This window comes from Mya arenaria, chromosome 5, assembly GCF_026914265.1.
Source record: "Mya arenaria isolate MELC-2E11 chromosome 5, ASM2691426v1".
NCBI lineage: Eukaryota > Metazoa > Mollusca > Bivalvia > Myida > Myidae > Mya > Mya arenaria.
The window spans coordinates 6,630,084-6,657,577 of NC_069126.1; the positions used below are offsets into that span (position 1 = coordinate 6,630,084).

General features: G+C 32.7%; 1 protein-coding gene across 4 annotated transcripts in view; it reads right to left on the reverse strand.

The window, feature by feature from the left end:
* LOC128234026 (transient receptor potential cation channel subfamily M member-like 2) overlaps positions 1–20,619 on the reverse strand; it is a 66,831-nt gene extending 46,212 nt beyond the window's left edge. For 3 of the 4 annotated variants that reach the window (XM_052947970.1, XM_052947968.1, XM_052947967.1), the window contains exons 1-3: positions 20,240–20,619; positions 1,092–1,183; positions 415–595 (exon numbers count right to left, since the gene is read on the reverse strand). In XM_052947970.1, the coding sequence (XP_052803930.1) occupies positions 415–595; positions 1,092–1,183; positions 20,240–20,392 (426 nt within the window). In that variant the 5' untranslated portion in view covers positions 20,393–20,619. The remainder of the gene's footprint in view (positions 1–414; positions 596–1,091; positions 1,184–20,239) is intronic. The other variant, XM_052947971.1, reaches the window with a different exon arrangement.
* Between the last annotated feature and the right edge of the window lie 6,875 nt (positions 20,620–27,494).

The following is a 27,494-nucleotide window of genomic DNA, read 5'->3' on the forward strand; positions in this document are numbered from 1 at the left end:
ACCATTCCTTCAACAATTGTTAAAGTTGATATAAACAGCGACCGTTAAAGATATATGTTGTTGTTTCATTTTTAAGAAAAACGTATTGTTTAATTAGTATGTTTTTATTGAGTTTTTTTTCATCCATGAGTGTTTTTGTCTTTACATGAAAGAAGAGAAACAAATGTGCTACATAACTTTTTTTCGCATACTACAGGGTTAAGCTAAGCTACCGAAAGTAGTTTTACGGACGACCTTAAGTATTTTATTATTGGAATTTTGTTTTAATGCTCACCAAGATGTACAGGACGCATTTATCAAGACATTATAGTTTAGCTGTTGCTTCAGTTAAATAGGGGCATAACTCGACAAACTTAGAAGTGTGGGCCTTGCTGTATGTGTGTGTATTGCCTCTTGTATCAAATATCAAATTACCTTCCTTTCAATTCCACCACAGTCATCAAACTTTATATTTCCGAAAGCGTTAGTTATGACCGACTTAGTGTGTTTCCCGTTATCCCATTTTGTCATTTCGTCAGTTTGTTTCTTTTGTTTCTGAGCGTCTATGCTATGTTGGTTATATCGGTAATTGCAGTAGCATAGCGGATTATCCAATCTAAAACAGTTATTTGGTACATATTAAAACGCAATAGTCTAAATGCATTGTCAAAGTACAGTCTGTCAAATGTAAGTTTGTGCTTACTAGCACCTGTCGGAGTAGACTAAATAAGCTGCATTCTATAACATAACTGTTACATAAGTAATGGTGACTTTAACAGTATCGTCCTATTTTTGAGCATTCCAAGTATTCTCGCACTTCGAGATGTAACAGGCGCACTGTTTTACATTAGTGAGTCCTTATTATTAAGTTTAAGCTCATTTGTATTTTTCTATCAAACATATGCAGTTGAACGTATTTTATAATTTTAAACAAGAGCGCTTTGGAAGAAACGTTAAAGCTCATTTTTGTTGTTTTTCAGTCAAACAAGGCACATAAGCAAAACTGTTTTTAAAGCCAAAGCTTTGCTTTACATGTTCTTTCCGATGATTCATTTGAATATCTTGAACCTTTTTTGAACGATGGCCTTGGTCATTTAAAATCTTATACGCACTCTGTGTCTTGTTCCTTTTTGGGGTCCGTAATGAAATGTGAACATTCTCTCATCTTGATGTTTTTTTGAATCCATTCTTTCTCGTTATCTTCCTGAAACATATAATGTGGGTTACTACTAATTTAACAAGACGCAAAAGTGAATTTAGCTACACCTGGTCAGTTGACGGAGGTTGTTTGACAAAGGTAATCAAATAAGCCATTGAATTAAACAACATTATAAAACAGAAGATTTATATTGACTTAAGCATTACAAGCTGATCACCATAAAAACAAATGTACACTCAAAACATGGCATGTGATATGTGTAAAAAATCATCATGCTAGTAAACTATATTTCCGTAAACACATAAAAATAAAAAAGACAAACATATTGGTAAGAGTAAATTTATAGTATCTTAAGAAACATATATCTTTATTTAATATTTGTAATGAGTTAGAAATTGGTCAGTAACAAGAAGCTTTAAATTATCTCAGGCAATACCAAGAACAATGGTGGACACTTAAATTAGTAGTATATGACTACACATGATGAAAAACATATGACTGATAGTAGTATAACTGTAAATGATCCAAAATTGACGAGAAGGGCAATGTATGGAACCAAAAAACATATACAAATTTTATATTAATGTGAATTTAATTTGAAGAATTCATCTCAATCAAAAGCTTATTTTCCAATAGATAATATATTAATACTTTGCATCAAAAGATATATTCGAGAAAACTTGATGAAGTGTAATACTTGAATACGAACCAAGCTTCTTTTTAAATAAACGCATTACCATCGCGGGAGATATTGCGTCATCGCGGTATTTCTCTGGGATAAAATCCACGGTAGCCAACGCGGTGGTACGCGTTATCCCCGCGTTCATTTGCTGCTACCACGTACGATTTCCGAAAACAAGCACACTATCGACGCGATTCAGCTTACCGCGAAAGGCAGATATTTTAGCAGGCACCGTTGTAACAAATGGAAAATTCTAAGATCGCAGAAATGCTTTAACCCGAGTGTAGGGGTACGAGGGAAAACAATCACACCCCAAAACTTGATACTTCGGTCTCTTGAATAAAGAGTGCTTAACTTTGTAACAATAGTTTTTTTAATACGTGAATTTATACTTAAATACACATGCAAAGAGTTCTTTAATGCCTTTAAGAGGTGTTTCTACCAGTAGCTCCGTTCATTTTTGCACGCGTCTTTGTTTGAAGAACAGAGCTTATTGTACAGTTTTGTAAGTTAAAAAGACATCAAAGCGCTTAAAGCGTTGAATGACTTTCGGCCTGCAACGTTTTGTGAGTATAGCCATGTAATTGTAAAAAAATAATTATTAACATAAACATCTTAAGATAGTATATGCTCGAACATAATTTCCTTCGCGAAAACTTTTAGAGTTAAATTTTGATCCCAATGAGATCATGAAGTATAAGTCACTTGAAATGTGAAATAAGCAAAATAGTTACTTATCAGATATGGAGTAATTCTCAATATCATATAAAACCTTGTCTGGAGCTTTGATTTCATAAACAATACACCGCCGGCATTACGGAATTTTTAGTAAAATCTTCTCTACACTTCAAACTTGACTTAGGCTTATTTAATTCACTACCAGGGTATGCCAGGTAAACAAATTGGTTCCGAACATAATGCATTGGACATATTAATTCGGTTTATGTTTAAGGCTTCTTTCCACAACGCCAACTACCTCTGGATCGAATCACCCACAAAGTATTTATTCCCTGTATGTTTGATGTACATGTATATTAATAATGTCCTCAACATGTGTCACTCGTGGATAAAATGAACAGATTTATATCAGTTATTTTTTAAAAATATGCATATGCATTATACTACATGCTCAAAAAATTGGATTGAAATTACTGAAAGAAACTGAGAGATATTCACATATTTTCGTTTCATTCGGCATTACATGACTATGACACAAATTGTAATAGTTCGATAGCCTGTCAACGCTTTACACGATTTGATTTGAATGGTAAAAGTGTATAATATTCATTTAGTAATGGTTTAAAGGTTGTTAGTATGTACTTACGCAAGAGAATAGTTTATGCGACACACATTTTACAAACACAAGTAAAAACTAACAATCACAATAAAAAATGTCAAGTGAAAGCCGATTTAGGCAATTTAAAACATAGAAAATATACGTATGAATGAACTAAAATCACCAAAAACTGATTGTAGGATAAAATGAAGTATTATAATCGGTGACCATTGCAGTTCTAACAGCGCTTGGGATGATACGCCCGTACGCGCATTAATTCGCTAAAATTAATTCGTTTAAAATGTTATGTCGATCTGCCCATGCGATTTCCGAGATACGGGTATAAAAGTGTGCAGGCATAGACCCCTACAGCCTAAACATATAATTTTCTTTCCATTCATAAAAATTCCATTGCTGTTTTATTCAATATAATATTCATTCAATTCAACATGTTGAATTCATTCATTGTTTATTTAAATTGTTTCATTACATATTGCTTGCTTAAATTTTGATTCGGATTTGGAAATAAGATAAAACAGTGAAATATCACAATCATTTCAATGATAAATTTCAATATAAACTCATATGGGAATACAATAGGATGACCTTAAAACAATTTATTGTATTAGCTTGGCAACAGAAACGTGGTCTCACCATAAACCAGACTGTTTAGGCGACAGAATTAGGGCCCATCCTGAGAAAGTTTTATGTAGAGGTCCGAACAGAGAGCAACAAATTGTTATGGCCTGGAACTTTGCGTAGTATAAGAGCCGGTATAAACCATGCCTTTTTATCCACACCATGCAAAAGGTCATTTAATATTATGGATGGCTAGGAGTTTCTGAAAGCAAACACTTCGCTTGAAACCATGTGTAAGAAATGGGTTGGCACTGGCCGTACATCTCACCACCCAGCAATTGACCAGAGAGTTTTGCTTAAAATGGAAAAGTATTTTTCAAAACTTTAAATGTGACGAAGAAACCCTAATTACCACATTGTGGTTTTTCCTTTTTTTTAAGGGCTAGCGAGCGGTTCACGGAATTCACAAAGGAATCCTTTTCCATCCAAATGGATGACATGGGAAAAGAGTATTTGACAGAGTCATTGCCACAGGCTTTCAAAAATTGGCAAGGAGGGTTCTCAAGTAAATCTTTGGACTATTCTGACGTAAGGGCCTATGGAATAAAGCTCGGTGACTCTGAACTAAACATTGTTGATGTAAACAGGTTGTTCCAGTCAAAGCTACGTCCTTCAAACTCAGCTTTATTTCAAAAGCCCTTAAAAATTGGATGCAGTCTGGGCAATGGTTAGGAAAAACCATACTTCGAAAAAACAAACTTGGCTGTGTCATGTATGCTATATCAAAGCACTGCAATCTATCCCGTACATACACAAATTACTCTGTCCGGTCAAATGCCATATCCGTCATGTATCAGGCAGGAGTGGACATTCAACACATTTGTAAAATTACAAAACACAATTGGGAAGAGTCACAAAAACACTACATAAGTGGTCAGTCCTCTGCTCAGAAAAGATTGTGCTCTGTGGCTTTGGGAAAAGCCTGTGTGAAAATGTTCAGTCCCTAGTTGAGACTGAAAGCTCATCATCTTGCATACAAAAAAAGCCCAAACCAAGCCTCAAAAACATTCTGCCAGAAAAACTCACTCACATTTCCTTCCGTTGGCAACCAAACATTTAATGTTACTGGTGGAACATGTCATTTTTCACTTTCATTATAATAATGAAAAATTGGATGAAGAGATATCTATAGAGAGGTATCTATCTAGAACCAGTTATCAGCAAAAGCTTAGTTGTATGTTCAATATGATGAATTATGTAAAATTTGAGAAAGAACTATTTTTTTGGCTAGTGGACATTTTAAAGTTTGCAATGTGTTTTCATAGCATCGGCTTTTTCAGTTTAAGCAAAGGCTGTGTGTAATTTGGTTAATTTTTTACCATATTATACATGCATCATAATTATTGTGATTAACGGGAATATTGCTGCTCTTTATCAAGTTCGCTTAAGCTCAAACAATGTTTATTGTATAAAATGAAATACTTATTTCACTTTCGTGAATTTCCTACTAGCCCGAAGGGAAAACACTAGTTTATTTTTTGTGCGTCTAAATATTCCCAATTTCTGACTACAATGTAGCTATAATTGTATATACTATACAATTATAACTAGCCAGAAATTGAGAATATAGTCCTTGGCTAATATTTTATCAGAATATAGAAATTTGGGCAAGCCAAATTTCCAAGACTGTTATGTTATGCTAGAGAGCTACAAAGGTAATTATATTTTAATGAAACAAGTTTACTGTGTGTGTGCAGCTAAATAACATACTGCTATTAGTCTAGCGTTCTCAATAAGAGCTGTCTGCCTGAAAGAGTACAGTTCAAACAACCTTTCGTCCGGTGCAAAATGGAAACAATATATAAATTATCAAAATTATCGCTTACATTTCTATTTGGGACAGTTCAAGTTCAACCAAAACTTATTGAGAAATCTTCAAAAACTTCAAAGCTGCACTATCACAGATTGAACGTTTTGACACTTTTTTAATTTTGTCTTGGAGCGAGCCAATTTTTGCGAAAATCCATGGAACCAGTTATATAAGGCTTAGTTCAAAAATTGATGTTTTGTGCATTTTACTTAAACCCTAAGTAACGGTTTAAACCATAAAATATTAATATTCGAACGGAAATATGAAAATCTACGATTTGATTTTTTGTCAGCAACCTTATACAATTAGCTTTCAGATATTTACGCAAAAATTGCTATTTCCAAGTCAAAAAGAAAACAAGTAACGCCGCAATGCGACGAAACCAGGTTTTCAAAGATTGACACAATAACTTCAGCCTGTGTCTGTTTTTCTATGTTTAGTAACAGTGACCTTGACCCTAGGGACCTCAAACACAATCCTATGAAAGGTCTCCATAAACTCTTCCTTTATACTAAGTTTGGTCAAGATATTTGAATCCTTACTAAGGTTATTTAGTTTCAACTGTTTTTCTATTTTAGTAACAGTGACATAGACCCTAGGAACCCCAAACGCAATCCCAAGAAATGGATCCATAAACTCTTCCTTTCAAGTCGGGCCAAGATATGTCAATCCTTACTGAAATTATTCAGTTTCATAGGTGAGTTTGACGCCGCCCGCCCGAACAACGACGTTCGTCATTCTAATAACCAGGTTTCACTCTACAAAAACCTGGTTAAATTTGTAAAAACTGTGAAAGTGCAGCTTTAACACCAACGTGTTATGAATATGAAAGAAATGACATTAAACATATTCTTGTGAGTTGTCTTTTCCTGGCTGGCAGACTACTACAGTAGTACTATCTGCATTTGCTTGCCTTTTGCTTGGTTTTACAAGCACTAAATTAAGTCCAAAACCTTTTTTCCGCGATTATTCCCTACCACTGACGTAATAGTTTATAGGTTTAATACACCTTTTGTCGGTCGTTACCATCTGCAAAGGCCCTTTAAATAGTTTACAACCCTCGTGCTACGCACTCGGGCTATAAACCATCTTGCGTCTACGGACTTAGTTCATATATGAAATAAGGCACTGCCTCTACGGGCTTGAAGTGTTATTGCCGGACACTTTATATTTTATTTAATGACTAAATGAAACATACTAGGAGTAAAAGGGTAACTTTTTTTGTATATCTAAATGGATTTTTTTAAATAACGAACAGTTCTATTGCTGTTAGCAATTTATTATGTATATACACAACCATCTACAATAATAGTGTGTACAGTTTATATAATGCATTACTATATTTTTTATATGATGTTTGGAGTTATTCTTCTTATTTAACTTAAAATAAAGCTACTATGCATTTGAGATCAAGTACACAAACGCATTTGAAGAATATATTACAAACAGAAAATAAATAAAAATGATCACATACCAATAATGTTGCACTGAAGTATATTACAATCAGAGGTAATTATAATTTTAACTAGAATTGAATGGGCAAAAATCTATTTAAATATAATGGTAAAACATGGCAAAACATTTACTCAAAATGATTTATTGATTGTGTATGTGAAATTTGTAGACAAGGATCTCTGGCAAATTGTCTGCAAAACATCTCAGTGAGAATACAAAATATTTCTTATTTTTTTATTACACAAACATACCCCCATCCCCCCCCCCCCCAAAAAAAAAAAAAAACAAAGAAAAAACAGTTGCATATTCTTTATTATGAACAAAAAATGTGTTTATTAGATTTTAAAGGCAAATACAAATACTGCTTTCATTACAGAATAATCTAAATGATGCTTTCAATAAACTTTGCTTTCAAGAATTTGTGTTTGAAATGGCAAAATGACAAATGAATCTGACAAACATCATTTCTAATGATCAAAATTATCTAAATTTCAATTAATTAATATTTCAAACAGCTTCGCTAAAATCAGGTTTTCACTCAAAGGGATCTGTTTTAGACCGTTGACATTTAAATATGCATTTACACATGTATTTTTACAGATCACACACAGTGAACTTTTTGTCTTGCTTTTTGATAAAAAGTTTGTTGTTTTTATATCTGCAGCCAATTGTATAAACAATGGTAAATTATTACCACGGTAAGTAAAACCACCGGTAAATTCCGTGGTAGTATTACCATGGCGGTAAATACGTTGTATAAAAAAATTACCAAGGCGGTAAATATACCTTGGTTAATTTTACCAAAATATCCCATAATGCAATAGAGTGACGTCATTTTCCCGCATAGCTGTCAGATTGGAGGTATCTTTTTTTATAAAGAAATGAAAGTCCACATTCCATTTTTATAAAAAAAAAACATCTAAAGGGCATGTTTAAGAACAAGATTAATTAAATCGGTCCAAAAAGTTACATGGTAAATATTCAACAAAACAGTACAAAGTATTTATAAACTACTCCGTGGCTAATCAATAAAACACATGCAACACATTAAGGGGTAGGTTTATTCTGTTTTAAGGGGTGTTACTCTTTTCTTTATATAAAAAGGGTCAACGAATACCGCAGGAAAATGCGAACATTATTGCAATGATGTGCAAGTCATAATGACACAATATATCTGAATAATTTGAAAACAGAAATTAACTGACAAGTAATTATACTTGCTTACACAAACTACAAAAAAAATATCTTTGAATAAAATTTAATAGCATCGTCCGTTTTTCTCACGCTGACACCTACGGAATTTATAGTCAGTTTCAACTTGCTATAGAAATAATGCACTGAGTTTCATAGAATTGATTCTCATTAAAGTGATCAATAATTCATATCTTTAATCTTAAATGTACCATTGTTTCAGTTTTCCATGTATTTGTTAATTAAAGCTAGGGTTCATTGTTATATTTTAAACTGAAATATTGCTGAAATTAAGAAAATATGTAAGCAAACACCACTGATTCTTTTAGTGTCAATTCAGACACATATTATAAGCGTACTTGATCTTTTCTATATCTCCTATGTGAAATGTCAATTCTTGAAGAATTTCATTTATTAAATGCTGCATCCAACCACTTTGCAAATTCATAAGATTATTAAACTACATGCGACATTTGTACAATATATCAGATATGATTATTATTAATGACCAAATGATCTTAAATCCTTTTCTTTGATCTTGTTTGTAACATATATGTTGCATTTTTAATCTTAATGTATCTTAGGGACACAATTCTTTATATACTACAGCATATTTCGCTATTGTAGTTATTCATATTGAATACTATGTTTCATATATAGCTATGCCTGTAGTATTGTATTTCACTTGATGCTTGGGTATGAATGAATAAACATGTAACTCCATTTGAGATCTTATGAATCTAACCCATTCCGCAGGTTGTTGTAAGAACTAAACCAACAACGCAACAATATATACATATGTTTGTATAATTATGTTCCAACCCTAAGGCTTGCAGTAACCTCAACTTGGCACTAAAAGTGCAATCATGTTTAATTAACATAATGAAATTATTTTTAGTGTCTGTTTATTTATGTCATCATTGTTTCTGTTTAAAATAGAATGAAACATGATCGCTTCATGTTGTTGTCACCACTATTTAATTATATTTTTTAACAAATTAAAAAACTAAGCTGTCTCATTGTGGATATCAAATTTAAGTGTTAGAAGTACTTACTCATATTGTCACCAAATTTCCATTTTACAGGAGCATAAAGTAAATATACAAGGAGTGTAACATTTATTTTCTATTTTCATTAAACTATAAATGGTTTTAAATTCAAAATCAAATTAATTCTTATGTAGATACCAATAACCAGAACCAGCAATGTTAAACAGCATATAAAACACTAGCAGCTCCATTAAGTTCATTTTTAATTTTATCTTGACGGCACATTTGTCATACAACCTTGGTCCTCCACTGGTGGCAATCTAAAGAAAAGTAGCATTATTTAGTAATCGTTAAAATTAAATGTTGTCTGTGAAAATCAGCTTCATATCTTAAATTGCTGATTAATGAATACCATTTGGCGCGGATATTGAAATATGGGGGGGGGGGAGGGGGTGACGGCGTTCCGGAGAGGCCAATGTTTCTTTAAATTGGAAAAATAAGTTAACAAGAGCGTCGGTAAGAAATGATGGCTTTAACAATAAACAAACCAGTTAATAATATTTTGCTTTCACTCAAATGACAGTACTGATAATTTACAGAAGAAGAATAAAACATCTTATTATTACCTCACTGCTTTTGGTGTCTTTAATCATGTTTCTGTTATATGTTCTAACATCACACTGGCTCTGCTGGCTTCCGCTGATGAAAAGCTTAAAATGATTATTCATATTCATTATCACAAAATTTTATGAAATAGTTGTGTACAATTGTATTGAACATAAATGTGGTAATCACAGAACTGTACAGTATATGTAACAGTATAATTTATATACATTTTAACAAACTCAAAAAAATCATACTTCGGTATGTTGTCATACCACAGCTGTTGTTTTTATCAAATATACAGTTAACTTTTATATTATCAATGCACTCTAAACAGTTTTTGGTTTTGTGCCTCTGTATAAAAGAAAACTGTAGAAATAGACTATAGACTGAGGTCATTCTTCATAGAAAATGACGTCATAGCTGTCATTTATTCAATGTTTACAGGCGGTTCAATTTGATTGTAAATATTTATTTGCAATATACTCAAAATATGTGCAAAGTGGGATACATTTCAACAAAGTAAGGTCGAGACCTGCAATCAAGTGTTGGTCTCGAACCATTGCATTGAAGATTTTGGAATTATTTAAACGCGAAACAAGGTAAATACATTCTTAAGCTTCCGATTTCTTGTGTCACTGTTTTTGTACATGAACTGTTTCCGTTGGAATATTTTTAATGCAGTTATTTGTTCACACAGTGATTATTGGCGATTTCTTACCTCTGTATTCCTGTCTTCTATTGATATGGATGTAATGGAACAGTTTTCTATTCACGAAGTTTCAATTTGTCTTTAAAATCGACAAAATGAGTTGAGAATCGAGCGTTTGTTTATGTCTGGTCGGCCATCTTGAATCTGGTACGGTAAATCAATTTACCCACCTCTTGGAGGAGGGTAAATATTACCACGGTAAATAGCTTGGTAAAATCTTAATTTTGTTTTATACAATTGCTTACCAATTGCTTACAAATTTACCAGAAAAATTACGGCCGGTAAAATATTACCCTGGGTAAATCTGTTTATACAATGGGGGTGGGAAATAAAATTGTATGAATAAATAAATGTTAAAATTTTCTAGACCTTTGAAGGCACAATATGTTATGACCTCGCATAACATTTTGACATGAAGTATATTCTGAATTAAGCATGGAAATAGTCAAAACCAAATTTCCATATCATGGGACTTTCTTAAAGACCCAGTATGTTAAAGAAGTTTAAACTTATCAAGGTGTAATTACAAACAAATGAACTCTAACCATCAAATAGCATTTTAACCCACAGGGCGATCTTTAAAAAATGATAAATTGCAATTACAATCATCATTGAACAGAGCTGAAAATATATTCTAACTTAAGCGCCTATATAATTTAAACAAAAAAGTAATCGAGTCAGTGATATTGTTGGAACACACCCAAATAAGAACCCAGTGAATAACTGCCAGCTGAGCTTACTAAGCACTATTTCATACATATTTTTCAGTGTACCAGCAAAAAGAGCAAGCCCAAATTTTTATTCCAAAACCATTTATATATGAAAACAATTGAAAGAATTAAAATTGATTATATTATATTATTTATACAGAATGCAATCATGAGGCTATTAAATTATTCACAAATGCTAATATGCACAAATTAAGGCTACAATTATCTACTATTATTTTATATATATATTTATCTGAAAAAAATGCTTGCAATATGTACGGTGTTAAATTATGTTAATAAAATTCAGTGTTCTCAAAAGCACAATCAATGTTTTCTGTACTGACAACTGGATCTTTAATATTTAACATATCAGTTCAACAACATACAAATAGTGATCTTGGATTCATTGACAGTCAAAACACCATAACTACTATATATACTGAACCGATTGCTTCTTGAAAAAATCATGCAATAAAAGAAACCGAACAAACAAGCAAAAAATATAAGTATCTGGTTTTAAATGCTAAATTTAGCACAACATTAACAGAACAGAGTATTGCAATTGTCTATATGTTGCTCAATTATTACATATTTGCTGTAAATGTCACATTTTATATTATTGCCACACAAACAAGTATGATAGGGGTGTCTAACATCTCCATTCTATTGACATATGGGATTCTGTGCTGCATCAACTTCAAGTTTCAGATTGTTTGACCACTTCAAGCTGCTGGCACATCAGAATCTGCGAATAACATAAATGCAATGTTTTAACAGAATAAAAGTACTAACTACTACTGTGAAGGTATGCCAGGTAACAATCATTTGAGGCATACACAATTCTATATGAAGTCATAAATTTAATAAAGTCACATAGTGTTATTTCATGGATTCAAATATCAAGACAAAATAAATGAAATATATTATGTTCGAATATTTTGCAATGAGTATTTAACTCTCCAAGTTAATTTACTACAAAGAAGCATTTTGGAGGAGTCAGAAATCCACTTGCTTAAAATCTCTTCATACTTAAAGACATTTTCCATTCTCTAAAGGCGGTATGGAATCCCAGACAGAACTATATTGAACAGCATTTTTGTCAATAAAGGTCTTCTAGGGCTTCAGCAACCTGGTGGCTATAAAAAAAGAAACAATACATATGTGTTTTACAGAATGTTGAATTGTATTAAGAAGTATTGAGGGATAAGTAAAAAACCTTGATGTAACTGACACACTTTTTATCCCATTTGCCTTGTGATATTTTAAGTTTTGTTAACTGCTTATAGATTTAGTTCTTAATGTAATGCTCAAATAAAAAAGCAAACAACATAGTTTCAAAATATTGACAAACACGCAGAGGTTGTTGTTTCATTAAAAAATGATATTATATCATAGTCGCGACCGGAATTCATTTATAACCGGAACTTAGGAATAAAAAAAACAGAAAAGATAAACTGAAATGAATCAAACCCGCTCAAACAATGCTACTGATTGGATACATTTTTGTTAAGAGATTATGAAATACTAATAAATTACCGCATGATGTCTGCTCCAATTTAAGTTTGGTTGGATGGTCTGTCATCATCCCCATCTCCAACCTGTTGCAAACAATAACAAATTTATAATAAGTCATATATATACTTGGTTGATGGAATGAATAGAAAACTTATTTTCATGAGGACATTCACTAATGGCTTCGAGTTGGGTTGGTAAAGCTGGCGTTTACACTAATTTGTGTTGGGGGAGATTGGGATGGATATCAAGTGTGTGTGTATGTGGGGGGGGGGAGCCGCAAGAGCTATAAAAGGGTCTCAATTACTACTCGCATAACCAGGAAACACTTAAATTTTCATTATCATATATATTATTTAAATATATATTTATATGCAAGGGGGTGGAGGGCTTTTGTTTAAACAGGCACTATATTTTATTTTGGAGGGGAACATCACACTCAGGGAGTTGGACCCACTTTCCGTCCTCACTCTGACAAGTTTTCTTGCATACCCGACATGTGTTTCCGGTCATGTTTCCAGTGCTGGAAAAATCTGTCCTACACTCCCCCATGATAGATGAGTCAGGTGCAACAATGTGCCACTTATTATTTCTTTTATTGTATGGTTTATACATACGGGCGGAGTGGTTACAATTGACTAGTGCATAAATTGTTTATATAAGATCAAAAAGACACATGTGTATTGTTTAGCAGCTTCATATCCCAAACAATCGTTGTAAGACACTTAACCGTTTAATCTGATACTAACTAACAAAATATGAGAAAACCCTGTGAAAAAAGTAGTAATGGCAATATATACATTGTGTCAGAAGCGTATTTGAAACGGTTGTCGGAGAGTTCGTACTCATTCAATATCGTACCGGTATGACTAGTTAAAGGAAAGTGCACTTTCCGCGGAAAGTACGAAATCGGTGAATCCTCCTGAAACGAAAGTTTAGTGGTTACTGGCACTAAATCTTCGTAAATCCGGGGAAACCCCGTACCTAGATTGGAACGCGAAGATAGATAAAGCGTGAAGTTTCTAGTAAACAGTTTTCAAATTTAAATATGAAATTCAATAAAAAAATAATAACATGCATCTCAGATGAACTCACCTTTACAATAGAATCAAACTTATTTGCTCGGCTTCCAAACTAGGAGTAGGATTTGTTATGGCTCCATTTGTTGTTGTTGTTGGTCCTTATAAACAAAATGGCGTCCTACGCTCTCTTGAAATCTTCATAAAGTTCATTGTAGCGTGAAATGCGGATTAATATATTCAAGTTTGATTCCATAAGCATTTAGTTTCAGCGATACTTAGTGTATTGCACACAAGTAAAACACGCTTTCCTATTAAATGCAGATCTATTTTTTAACTCATATCCATATATAGAAGTTTCGATCTAAAAAGTACATGTACTCGGGTGTTTCCGTGATGATTTTTTATTGGTTTACGGGGGTAAAACCCCGCCCAATACATGTACAATTTGCTTGCCGGCATGCACGCGCTTTATATGAACAATGTATGGCAAGCTTTTCTGGTTCTCATTTTCATGGTTCAGTGGTGCCCAATTTTTTTCTACCTATCACTTCGGCAAAAAGAAGTAGTCCCTTGCATGTTCGCGTTTGTCTTCAAGCCCGTATAAACTATAATGTCAGTGGTAGGGAATAATCGCGGCGAAGTGCGAAATCTTCAAGAAACGCGTTCTTGATCATCGTGAAACTTGGGATACATTGACTTCTTACGTCTGAATTTACTTGGCATTTAAAAGCAAAAAGGAATACGTCGTCAATCTCATCAAGATTACAGACCTTTTTATTTATATTGTGTTGTTGTTTTTCTAGAAGACTAAGGTATGGCGATTTTCAAACCATGGACTTAATTTCTTTTATAACATAAGGTAAATTTAGGTCTAACCCAGACATCCAGTCACGGATATAAGTATCTAGGTACTTTGTTAAACGGGAGTAAACCATTCTCTTTTTACTGAACCAGGAAAGAGCAAAACTTCATTAAGACCACTGCAGATAATTGGAGAATTCCACGAATTTTCAAAGCCCTGTTCTTGATGGAAGAGTTCATCTCAACAAAACACTTAAAAAACAACACTTTATATAGAATTATTAAGCTAAACGGAATTAAGATTAAAAAATCGTATATGCCTTCCAATGGCAGCGGACAACTGCCCAATTCATGATATTAAGACTATTTTTTGAAAAATGTTTACATTCAAACCCATTTACAATAGTTCTTTATGACTCTCTCGGAAACCTTCGAATTAAAAACTTACAACAACAACAAACTAAAGAACCATGATTCAAAACAAATAACACATCGGCTAATTTTCTTCTTTATTGAGTGAACCTCCACTAGTATATAACTCCAAGATAGTTTAACAGATTCCTACTACCAATTCATATAAAATATTGTTTTATTACTTTGACACATTTTACCTTTCCTTTAATTCATTTTGGTTCAGTTTTATCAATATTTACCGTCAGTTTATTTACAGGACATGAATTATTAAATATAAATTTTTAATGGTATTCTAAAACCCAGCCTTGTCTCGGACACAATAACAGCATCGTCTGCGAATAGCAACTTTAACATTGAAAGTTGGTCAATGTTTATACCAATACTAACATTTTCTTGCAAATGCATTTCCATTCATTCTGGGAAAAATTATAAAAAAGTAAAGATATATCACCTTTGAACAGGCCAAGGTTGCTACTGAAAATCTGATATTGTTCAAATGTGCTTAAGACAACACTTTTTCTCACAATCTCCAAAGGGACAAATATTAACAACCATTTAATAATTTAAATTTGCACCAAAGACTAATTTTTAAATTATGTGTTTTTTAAATCAATAAATCAACAATATAGCTCATTATTTGCTTCAAAGCTACTTTGAATAATTGCGTGCAAAATATAAAAATGTATCAACTGTGCTATGTCTATTCTTGAATCCAAACCAAGCATCGGGTGAAACACAATTTTCTTCTGCCAAACATTTCATTCTTTCGTTAAATATGACAGTGATTTTTTGACAAACGGCTTGTAAGGGTGACTCTCTTTAAGTGTTAGAATCAACGATGAAATTACTTTGTGTCACTATGTCATTAAAAAAAAGAGTTCAATGTTTAGATGTGGAACATCCACCTTAAAATTTGTATCAAACACATCTTTATAGAATGCCCAAATGTTCGGATAACTTTCAAAATGTCATCATCTGAAAAAGGTACAAATAGTGAATCTAAGGCAAAACTGCGTTCTGAATCAGCGTCAAACTAACCAACAAAATCTGATTATTCTTCTAAAACATTTACTAGTAAATGCGATAAAGTCTTCAGTTTTGCTTGTATCTCTATCAAGTTAAAATAACTTGATGTCACATCCCGGGAAACATGTGTCACTTCACTAAAATCGAGGCCTTACGCTCATTACTATGGAGGCTATTCGTTGCCAAAAGTCCAGACGTGTAATTCCCACAATGTGCTTCTTAATCGTTCTGAAAATCTCTTACATTTGTCAATGTAGACGTGCTATTTGTTGTTTCTATTCGTCAGGTTTTCCGTATTGATTTGTCATTTGTCATTACAGTAGTCAAAATGTATATTTGTCAGATCTACCCTGTATAAACTCACTAAAACATAGATCGTATAACTTGCCTTTAACAATATGATGATGTAATTTAGAAAGCCGAATCATGCATATGTAAAACTTCAAACCTACAGTCCAGGTTTACAAAAGTGAATTGACAACTTCAGAATTACAAGGATAGACGATTTCGCTTATACCTTATATGGTAAATGTCACCGAAAGAAAGGAAGGTGAATGCGCGGAGCTAACGAATTGGATTTTCTTTCGTTTATTTCCGTCGAATCAAGCAAGGGAGATAACATATTCGCCTACTCCTGTAAATTCCCGGTTGTAAGTCCGAGTATTCTCTCTTTATTTCACAGTTAAAACTAAAATTAACTTCATCTTTTATTTTATTTTGACGATCAATGTTCCTAGATTAGTAATAAATCACCATCTTATTTAGTCAATTGCAGTTGGGTGTTTCTGAGCTGGGCTCACGGACCCAGATTTATACTGCCACTGTCAGTTGTTTTTTTTTTACTTATACACCCAAGCAAGCAAAAATTGTTCATTTATTTTATTTACAAGTGGACCATGGGCGGATCGTTCAGTGGGGGGGGGGGGGTTGTAGGGCCTGTGTCCTCCCCCCAGTTGGCCCGCAAGTAAACTTAAAGTTTATTTTTTTTGTCAATATTTCTCAGAAAAAAGTACTTAATTACGCCATAATGCACCAATTCAGACTAAAAATATTTAAAATATTCTAAGGGGAGTACTCCTAAGCCCCACTTCCCACATTTTAAACATATTAATGTCATGCCCACTCGAGGGATCATGTCCAAAAGGTTGTGCCCCTAAGTAACGCCCCTCTAACGCAAGTCCCTTTTCAAAACCTGCTCCAGCAAACCCACGAAACTTTTGATGGACATCATAATGGTATCCACCTAGTTTTGTCTGATGTTATACATTTACTAAATTAATAAGCATGTATGGTGTAAACGTGTAATTTCAATACATCATTAAAACAAAATATCCATGTGGATGGAAGAACAGCCCTCCAACCCACTTGTGTCCCCCAGTTATGAATTACGGAATATGCCACTGTGAACCATAACAATCAAGTGGGGGATTGAAAAAATAGATATCGTGAGTCTTAGATTAGAAAAACAAACGCGCGATTTTTCCCCTCCAAAAGGGCTAGGGCCGCTTCACCTAAATGTGAAAAAAAACTGACTGTTGAGTGTGGGTGGGGTATAAAAGGTAGCAGCAAGTAATAATTGTTTATTAGCAATAAATTGACTTCATCATTAAAATACTTTATTAATAACTTATAAAATAATATTCGTTACAGTATAATGTACGAGTTATATGAAGTTGTAATCTTAGTGTATTTTACCCATACAGTTCCAGCTACCAGGTAATAAACCTCTGGGGCATCTTAGTGAATAATTTCAACTTAATGAAAATTTAGATTTCTTTCTTCGTAAATTTTAAATTATCTAATATTACTTGCAATCTTAAACATTGCAAAAAGGCAAGAAAGTGTCCTCTTATGGTATAATTTACAAAAGTGTTTATAGTAATTTAAAGCTGCACTCTCACAGATTGACAGTTTTGACAACCTTTTTTGTCCCAGACTCGGCTGATTTTGGCAGCAATGCTTTCTATACAAATAATAAGATTACTCACAATAAAACAGATCTTAATTGTTTGGAAAACTGCCGACATTTTTCATTTTTCTTAAAACGTTACTGTAGTATCACTTTTAGCCATAAAACATCAATTTGCGAACGTTAAACTGAAAAACTGTATCTGATCTTTGGTCAGCAATCTTATACCACTGGTATCCAGACATTTACGCAAAAATTGGCTAATTCCAAAACAAAAAATAAAAAAAGTTGTCAACAAAGTCAATCTGTGAGAGTGCAGCTTTAAAAGAAAAATAAGACAATGGGACCTTTCATTCTTGAAGTATAATTTAATGCTAATGACTTATATTTTGTGGTGTTTGAGTCAAGTATCATTTTGCATACATCTTATTTCATGTCATATGTGCGTATTAATTACTATGATATAGACAAAAACATGTTGTAATATCATATATTATTTTATTCGACATGAAATAATTTATAATCCATCCTGTTTCCGAATCATAGTCCATAGTGTCATAATATAGATGATTCGTAATGTCCATAATAAGGTTCGCAATGTCCATGGTCCAAAGTATCCATAATTGGTTTAAATAGAGCCGAGTGATAGCGGAAATTTCCGAAAGACGTAAGGAGGAGTTAAGACATGTTTAAGGCGGAGCTATCTATAAATTAAATTAAATTCATCTCGTAAACATGTTCAACTGCGAATGAAAAGTCACCAGAATACAATGTACTTTGTATAACTACGAATTGAAATCTGTCTTTTACACACCGCAATGTAAAACTTGGCATGCGACTTTCGCAGAATGACGTGTGTTTACCATACACAACTTTATAAACACGACTGAATGAATGCAACGAGAATAAAACTCAAATCGGTACAATGAAAAATGAAAATGTGCAGTGTAAAATGTAAACATACAACCGATGAGTTGGCGGTTGTAAAATGTAAATTGGTTAATCATCAATGTTACAAACCTAAAATACACACATACACGTCTGGACTTTTGGCAACGAATGGCCTCCATACATTACGTGTTACACTTGACTGCACACAAACAGTATCGTGCAGATAGAAGAACACCATTGGTAGCAGAACACTAGCTTTTTAATTTTCACATAAATTTGCATCTTTGAAATGTTCAATGAATTCAAATATGGAGTAATTTTGCAATTTTGTTAAGTGTATTTATTTTTTAACAAAATAGAATACCGTAAATATCCTATTAAAAGCACCGGGCGCTTGTTTTGTTTTTTGAGAACCTTGCGCGTTAAATAAGAACTGTGTTTACACTGTACAATCAACTTGTTAAACCTCGCTGAATTGGATTGTCAGTCATGTATAAAGTTGAAAATTCACAAGACATTAATAAAATACATAAGTTATGACTTTTATCGTTTGCACCTTTCATTCTATACGATAAGGTATGTTTTACAAGGCCCCGATGGGATGCTTTTCATAGCAATGAATTGTATTTTTGTAGTTAGTAGTACAGGTAAACCTTATTTACGGTACTGAATCGGAAAATAACCCAAAGAAAAAAGTATATCTTAAATGGAACAATTATGGTAATGAAAAAATGAGTCCGCATGAGTCGGATTGTGCATGGCTATCATGTTATTTGCTTATCTCTCCATTGGTTTAACAATTCGGAATATTTATTACGGGTTTGTTCGGCGTCATGTCTGTTGGGAAGAACGCTATCAGCTGATATGAATAACACTTGAATTAAATGTCTGAATAAAAAACCAGTACTCGGTTATCCTTTGGAACTGACATCACAGAGCTCCAGTGGTGGCACATGAACCCTTGATCTACTTTAAATGCTCAAAAATAAATGTTCGATAATGCAGGCATGCACATTTAACTAAGGTTTAACCATTGAATTCTTCTTACAACATACAAATTCAATGTCATAACTCTATTAGGGATACTTCTTAAAACAATGTGTCCATTAACGATATAAAATTTCTGAAAACATAAAGTTTTACAACGAGGGCTCCTGAAAAACTTGTTTGTAACTATAATCCACTATAGGTAAAATAGAATATTACCTAGCAGTAATCGTAAAGATTTAACAATTACGAAAACATAATGTTAACAATCAATACAATTGAAAAAGTAGTACCATGAAATATGGTGTAAATTTGATACTAAAATGTTATCTAAAATATTCCTGAAAACACAATGTTACCAACAATATTTATGGAAATACATGTACAATGTTACCCACGATGATTTTGAAAACTCAATATGACCATGCAAGGTATTTTGTGATCATTTTGAAAGTACCATTATGATACTCACTTCAGGGCTCCTTGGTTCCTGTAACGAGTAATGAGATGTTTGCTTTAAATAAAGTATATCATGTGTGAATCTGAAGTCATTGAAGTCATCACTATTTCCAAAAACAAACCCCCGTGAAATCACTCGATCTTGTAAATGAGAAAACCTTGTCATAATCACTACAGTCTGACATGTCTTGTTAATAAATACTTCACACAATTCAGCTATCCCTGTACTGAAAAATACAAATGCATTAACCTAACACAAAACCTCGACTTAATTGTCGTGAGATAAAAATTAGTTAGAACTGCCAATCATAAGCAATAAATCAAAACCGCTGAGCATCTCACGGTAAATCCAAATATAGGACTTGAGTGTACCGAAACAATTAAACTAATCAATTTTACTCCAGTAAGTATTATGCATGTTTCTGCGTTAATTTTCTATTCTGATTTAATAATGTGATATCTCATCCTAATAAGTATGGTATCATAATACCATGGTGAGATGGGTAAATTCTATAAATGTTTTGGTTCAGGTAACATACACCAAAATAAAAGGCTAACCGTAAGAAGTGTTATCTTGAGGTGTTACCCTAACCATAGTTTAAAGAGTGTTTATAGAGGTTAGTAGTTTTCCGGTAGTATGCACCCTTTGGCTATTAATACGACACGTATTCTAGTAATCAGAACATCATATATATTTACACATCTATCTGATAATCCCGACAGAACCGTTTTATTTTCTCAACTTCCTTCGGAGTTTTTATTCAAATTTACACATCGAAAGTGAAACCACTCAATTTTAAAGCTTCTGTCATTACAACCAAATATTAGAGTTTCATCCAAACAATTCCAGTAACGGTCAAAGTACCTGAAGAAGGCTTTGGCAATATATTTCACAATATAGTAGCCTTAATATGTACATCACGTATTCTTGTATCCGAAGTCGAACACAATTTGTTTTATTTCAATATAAATGTCTGTCCCTACAAAAACTCAACAACAGGTTGTGCTTAATATCATCATTAATTAATGTTCAGAATCATGCTTCCACTAAGTGGATCGCCGTACAGATTGACAATTAATCAGTTGGCACCGGAGTGCGTTATATAGCATTATACTTGCGTAAACAAACAAGGACAGCCTTGTCTAGCTTACAATGATGAGGAAAACTAGGGCGTCAACACACTGATAAACCTCAGCGGCTCACAGTCTATGCATAACTCTATTGCATTCCCTTGGCAGATTGACAACAGAAATAACATTTACTATATGTGAAATCCGGGCGTTTATTTTAAGTTTTGATCTTAAACTCAGACTGAAGACGTAAGCATGATATGCGCTCTGTTCAGTGACATAAATGGGAACCACACTGTCAATGACCCTAAGCACCAGACTACTCTTACATTGTATTATATTTTCAAGAGTCAGTGAGCACAAAAGACAATAAGTGTAGTCATATCGAGACAATCTTTAAGCAAATTCGGCACTTTAGGAACTTTGCCCACATATAACTAAATGAATTTTAAGGTTACCTGAGAAAATATTTTATTTATGTTTAAAATTACTTATTTTGCTAAAATCTTAAAAAGAAACCAAATAAAATTAAAAAATATTGTTTTCTATTTGCGTTTTCACGTCAAACTGGATTGGGCCCAATACCTGCTTGCTGTTTGAGGTGTATTAATATTACCAGATGAATTCATAAACATGTCAAAATTAAATGTTGTCGATTTTCATTGGTGTTGAAAACAAGTATGAACTGATTCTAAGAATCAAGCTTTTTTTCTATGTACGTGAAGTAAGCGGCCTAACGGCCTATCTGCGTAAAGTTAGCGGCCTAGCGGCGTGAAGTTAGCGGCAAAGCGGCCTAGCGGCGTGAAGTTGGCTGCCTAGCGGCCTATTTTCTTCTCTATCTCAAAATAATTGTTCATGCGTTTATTTGGAAAACAATGATTAATCAATGTTTTTATTCATACATTAACATAGAGGCCTTTAATCGTTTTCTTTTCAGAGCAATTATATATGCGTTCTTCTGAAACAATGATGAATTAACTGTTTTTATGCACAAATTATCACTCTGAAGCGAGTATAAATATTTGTTTTCAACATAAATAACTGACACATTTACTGTTAATATAAAGTCAATAAAAACGCCTTATAATTAATATTTTATAAAAACAACAAAGTGCTATACAAATAAATTACCAAGGCGATCGTCAAACAAATGTTGTTTCTAGGGGATTTAAAATTAAACTGTTTGACTCTAAAGTATATTGTTAAATAACGGAATTAAACCCTCGGAGTGAAATTATCCATCATAATGGAGTGACAATGAGGTCAAAAGTGGCTGATTTAAGGAGTAGGTGACAACCAATGATATGTATCCATATATTTAGCACAGTATGTTGTATTGAAGTGATGACAACGATTTCGAATGCGTTGCATGGAACGGAAATCCAAAAAAAGGGACTAGTATAAAATTTCCATTCATTAAAAATGCAATGTTTAAATATGTCAATTTTCCTTACTTAAGGATGTATATTTACCTGGATATTACTTCCCTTATATTGTACTTCAAATTTATAAAAAAAACATTCAAAACTTACCTGGTAAAGCCTTATTTTCTTTAGTTTATTTAAGTTAAGTTAATGTCAAAAAGTGGTGATATGCTTGAAAAAAGCATGTTCATTTAATCAAAATAATATCTAGGGTTAAGTTTTGAGATGTTTATTGAGGCAATTAGCATTAATAGCATTACTTCATGATATAGGTGGTTACAAAAGTAAGAATAGTATTGGAAATTGTGCTAGTGTCAATCAAAGGCATATCTAAATGACAATATCGTGACAGGTATCTATTTCATACTAACATAAATAAATGACATATTCACTGTTAATATCAAAGTAAAAAAGAAGTGTTTCTATATATCAACTCAGTGCCTCAATCCTCATAAGGGCGTAATTCTCAATTGTCTCTTGCAGACACAAGAGCTCTCTTTATTCCTGTTTTTGTTACAACCAACCGACTCATTATCAAACCAGTACCAGCCGGGCTCTGCAGAGGTCAAGCTTTAGCTCATTCAACCACATTTTGGCTATCATCTAACCCACATCTACCATACAGTCGTCATAGACTGACTGTTCTCAAGTCCAAGGTGCGCTCAAAAATATATGCGAAACATACCATTAAGAGGCTTGAAGCTCCAGCAAATGCCAAATAAACAATGGTTTAAGTATACCATTTGGCGTTAAGAAATTAAATATAGAGGTTCTGAAGTCAATTTAGTGCCCAATGCCCAGTTTCAAAATTTGCTGCGATAAAGTTTATCAGAGTTAAATATACCACAAGGTTGGTATTTTACATACGTTCCAGCAGCATATTACAAAACTGCAGCTAAAGGCCATCGTGTGTCAAGCCGAACACCGAATCAGCATTAAAATCGACATTCTTAACCACGCTTCGAAAAAAAAAACCTTCCAGAGTCGGACAATCACTTCAGTGACTTCAGTAAAGTAATTTCATATACAAAAATACAACTCAGATATTTTTTATTCAAATTCGTTCATTTCTTTATCGTTTTAATTGTTCGAAAAGGCCTAGAGCCCCAATTTATTTTTTTACAACGAGAAATTTTTCGTATTCCATGGGACGAGGGCGTAATTCTTAGTTGCGCTCCTTAAATTCGCATACTATGTTAGCGTTCGAAATTTACGATGTTCCGGTATTCCGAAGACAACAAAAAACATGGAGGGACTCGAGAATCTCAAAATCATGTGTTCCGACGACCACACAATAATTTGCTGTCAGATATTACGATAGAAACCTAAAATATATCTTAATTTCAAACAGAAATTAATTAGCAATTGATATAAAAAAGCTGATTATTTAGCGCAGGAGGTACAAACATGCAACTCTTCGGTTTGGTAGACATTTTCCTGTTTCAAATTGTTTATAGACTGATCTGCAATTAAATGGTGTGTTTGCTAAAACATTCAAACAATAAAACCCGGTGCGTACTGAAGTTACGTTTTACACGTGATTCATAATCATTGCATTAAGTTAATATAATTAGAATTCTAAGCGTAATGTTATTTTAAGGCGTGTAGAAGCTTTAAATATACACTTTAAAAAATATAATATAACTGAAGAATTTAAAAGACCTTTTTATACCATACGCCATGTGTAAACAAATCGCAACGCTTCCAGTATAATTTAAATCGCCAGAATCGCATTTATTTTCCGTCGGTATGAAATTAATGGAGTAAACACATTTATCTTTCATATAGCTTGGACGCTAAAATGGCCATTCAGTCCTTTAATATTTAAAAAAAATCAATAACATTCTTATAAACTAAGATTTATTCTTGAAAACATATATAAAAAAACTAAAACCAAAGTTTCGCTTAATGGTGTCAAATATTTCATAAAAAAATGGCCAAATCTTATAATTTTTACACTTGCCTAATGATAAGTTGAATATGCTGCAAGATGCTGTTGATCAAATTATACGTATGTGATACGATACCTGACACCTGGCACAGCTCATCCGGCTCTAACAAGTTGAAATAAACTTTGAGTTATCTGAAACGGCCGATGTTTTGTAGTAGGTCTCATTACAATATCGTGAACTGTTCTTTTTTAATTTTGGCTATGATTACTATTTAGTGATAACCCATTTTTTCGTTTGGTTTTTGCTGAGTTCAATTTTTAAAGAATCGTGGTTTTAATGCACGCGAGTGCTCTCTAATTTTGACATACTTAACTTTAAAAAGACAAACGTTTCAAGCTAAATATCATGATACTCATTTTCTTAAATAACTGTGCTTTTTTGGAGTTGTTTAATTTACAACTAAACATTGCGTAAGCATAGTAACTGTGATTAAATTACAGTGTGGTTTATCACAATTTAACGAGAGCCATTTTGTATACGCTATGAAACCTCAGTACTCTTGATCGCTTTCATTATGTCAAAAGGTCAAAGAAAAGCGAAAATCAGATATGTTTCAATTTAATAAAGAAATTGTTTAAAACCTTCAAAACACTTATTTTTTTAAGAAGGTTTGTTATTCAAAAGACATGTTTAGCATTTATTTACATCAATTTGTTTGTTGCAACTAATGTAAAGTACAGATGAAAATGTAAATTGTCTTACAAATGGATGAATCATTATTAAAAATGCAGATTAGTTTTATACTTAGCTAAATTGATATTAAAACGTTGTTAAAATTACATTTAGTGTGTATATTTTGTTTCTATAATTTCGTACCTTTTAAAGTTCACGTAAGACTTCACCGACATATGAAATATATACGAAAAACAATATAGATATTTATTCTCCTTTCTAAAGCCTTTCATGGAATGCTATTTTGAGAAAATTCGGTTACTGTGCTAAGTCATAGTGTGATTTTATAACCTTATAGAATGATAATGCACGTTTACAATTTCCTTTAAAGGTCATATCAGACTTCACGGAGACGTTAATATGTACAAAAAACTGTAGGATTACTATATTTCTTTGTAACGGCTTTCATGGAACGCTATTTTTAGATAACCCGGTTTCTTTGCTAGGATAGTATTGGATTAAATGATAAAATAGAATATTAAATGCAATACGATCTCCAACAAGTGCATATCATTTGAAAAGTATGCAAAATTGTCGGACAAAACTGTTTTATAGATGATAGTAAGTTTTTGGCAAAATAAAATATCTAGTTTTGTTTCTTTAAATGATACTACAGTCACATGACCTAAATAACATGGTCTGATACGTTGTTTATATGACATCAGTGGCAAATAGGTGCATATAAACGTAATATGCGGAAATATTACCATCGGTTGCAAATTTGTCCTATGTAGGTGAGGTAAATATGCCACATGGGTACTTCATGTCGTATGATATATCCCTGAGAGGCTTTCGATTTTGCCAGGGTAATTCAAAAAACAAAAATTGGTACAAATACAATTTACTTGTTCTAATTGAACAGCGACTCTTTTTTACTATTTGGTCCCATTTGAGGCTTGTATACAAGTACAATGAAGAGCGAATTCATTACAATATGCAATACTTTAATAGCTATCGCACTCCATTCGGTATATCTTGTACATTTCTAAAAAAAAACATTGATTCATTTTGATTATAATTTTCGAACAGTTAAAGTAAATAAATAAATTTTAAAAAGTCTTACAATGATAAAATAAGAGGATACATGTCATTTGTATTTCTAAAATGTCTACTGGATTGATGATGACTTACTTTAGCACAAAAAAATAGAATTATATATAAATTTGTGGACCCATTTTACGTATAATAGATTTATTAACATGCTTCATTTATATTTCTTACAAAAAAACCTTATATTAAAATATTAATTCTCATTAAATTGTCCTATATTAAGTAAAGTTTCCCCCATGTGTATAATTCACTCCAGGAGCAAATGTTTGATTAGGGATGATAATATTGTAGATTTTCTCACATTCTACTAAGCACTATATGCTAAGACAATCATCGACCACAAGGACTTGACATGTAATATATAAAACAATACGCAAACTACTGTAAATAGTTTAAACATTTTTAGTTGAAGAAGATAATTTAATATTACAGGATATCATTTTATGTTAAGGCTATTAATATGAAAAGGGCTTCTTAACTGGAAAGCAAAACACATTAAATAAAGCAGTCTGTTGTTAAGGAAACAATAACACCTTTGCTTGATTTTGAAAACACAGCTCTGAAAAAGGTGAGCATTTGTGCTTGGTCTGGTTTAACTTGTTCTACTGAAATTCATATTAAAATATTGTTTGAAAAAACAACAACAAATATTTGATATCATGAATTTTGACGAAATAAATGAATAAGGCCAAACATAGATTACTTTATGTTATAAATAGGTGCATGCGAATTCAAAAATAACGTGCAAAATTTAACGACCACATTAATTGAAAGTTTACCCTATGAAACTTTGTTTAAATGAGTTGATTTTATCGCTGCTTAAGTGTTTATTTGAGATGCTAAGTCAGGAGTATTCTTTCATTATAACAAAACGTGATCTTCATCTGTGTCAAGGACAAACGTTTGTATGTACTCTTGTCGTTCATAGAAGAACAAGAAAAACGAATTTGTTTTCTCAAAATCGGACAAGGAAAACTATCTAATTACTTAAGATGATGTAAACATCCTGTGTATCGTCTTACAGAACGAGATGGTTGTTCAACACGCCATGCAAACTATTATATTATACAAGCTAATATATTCAACATGCAAGGATGTA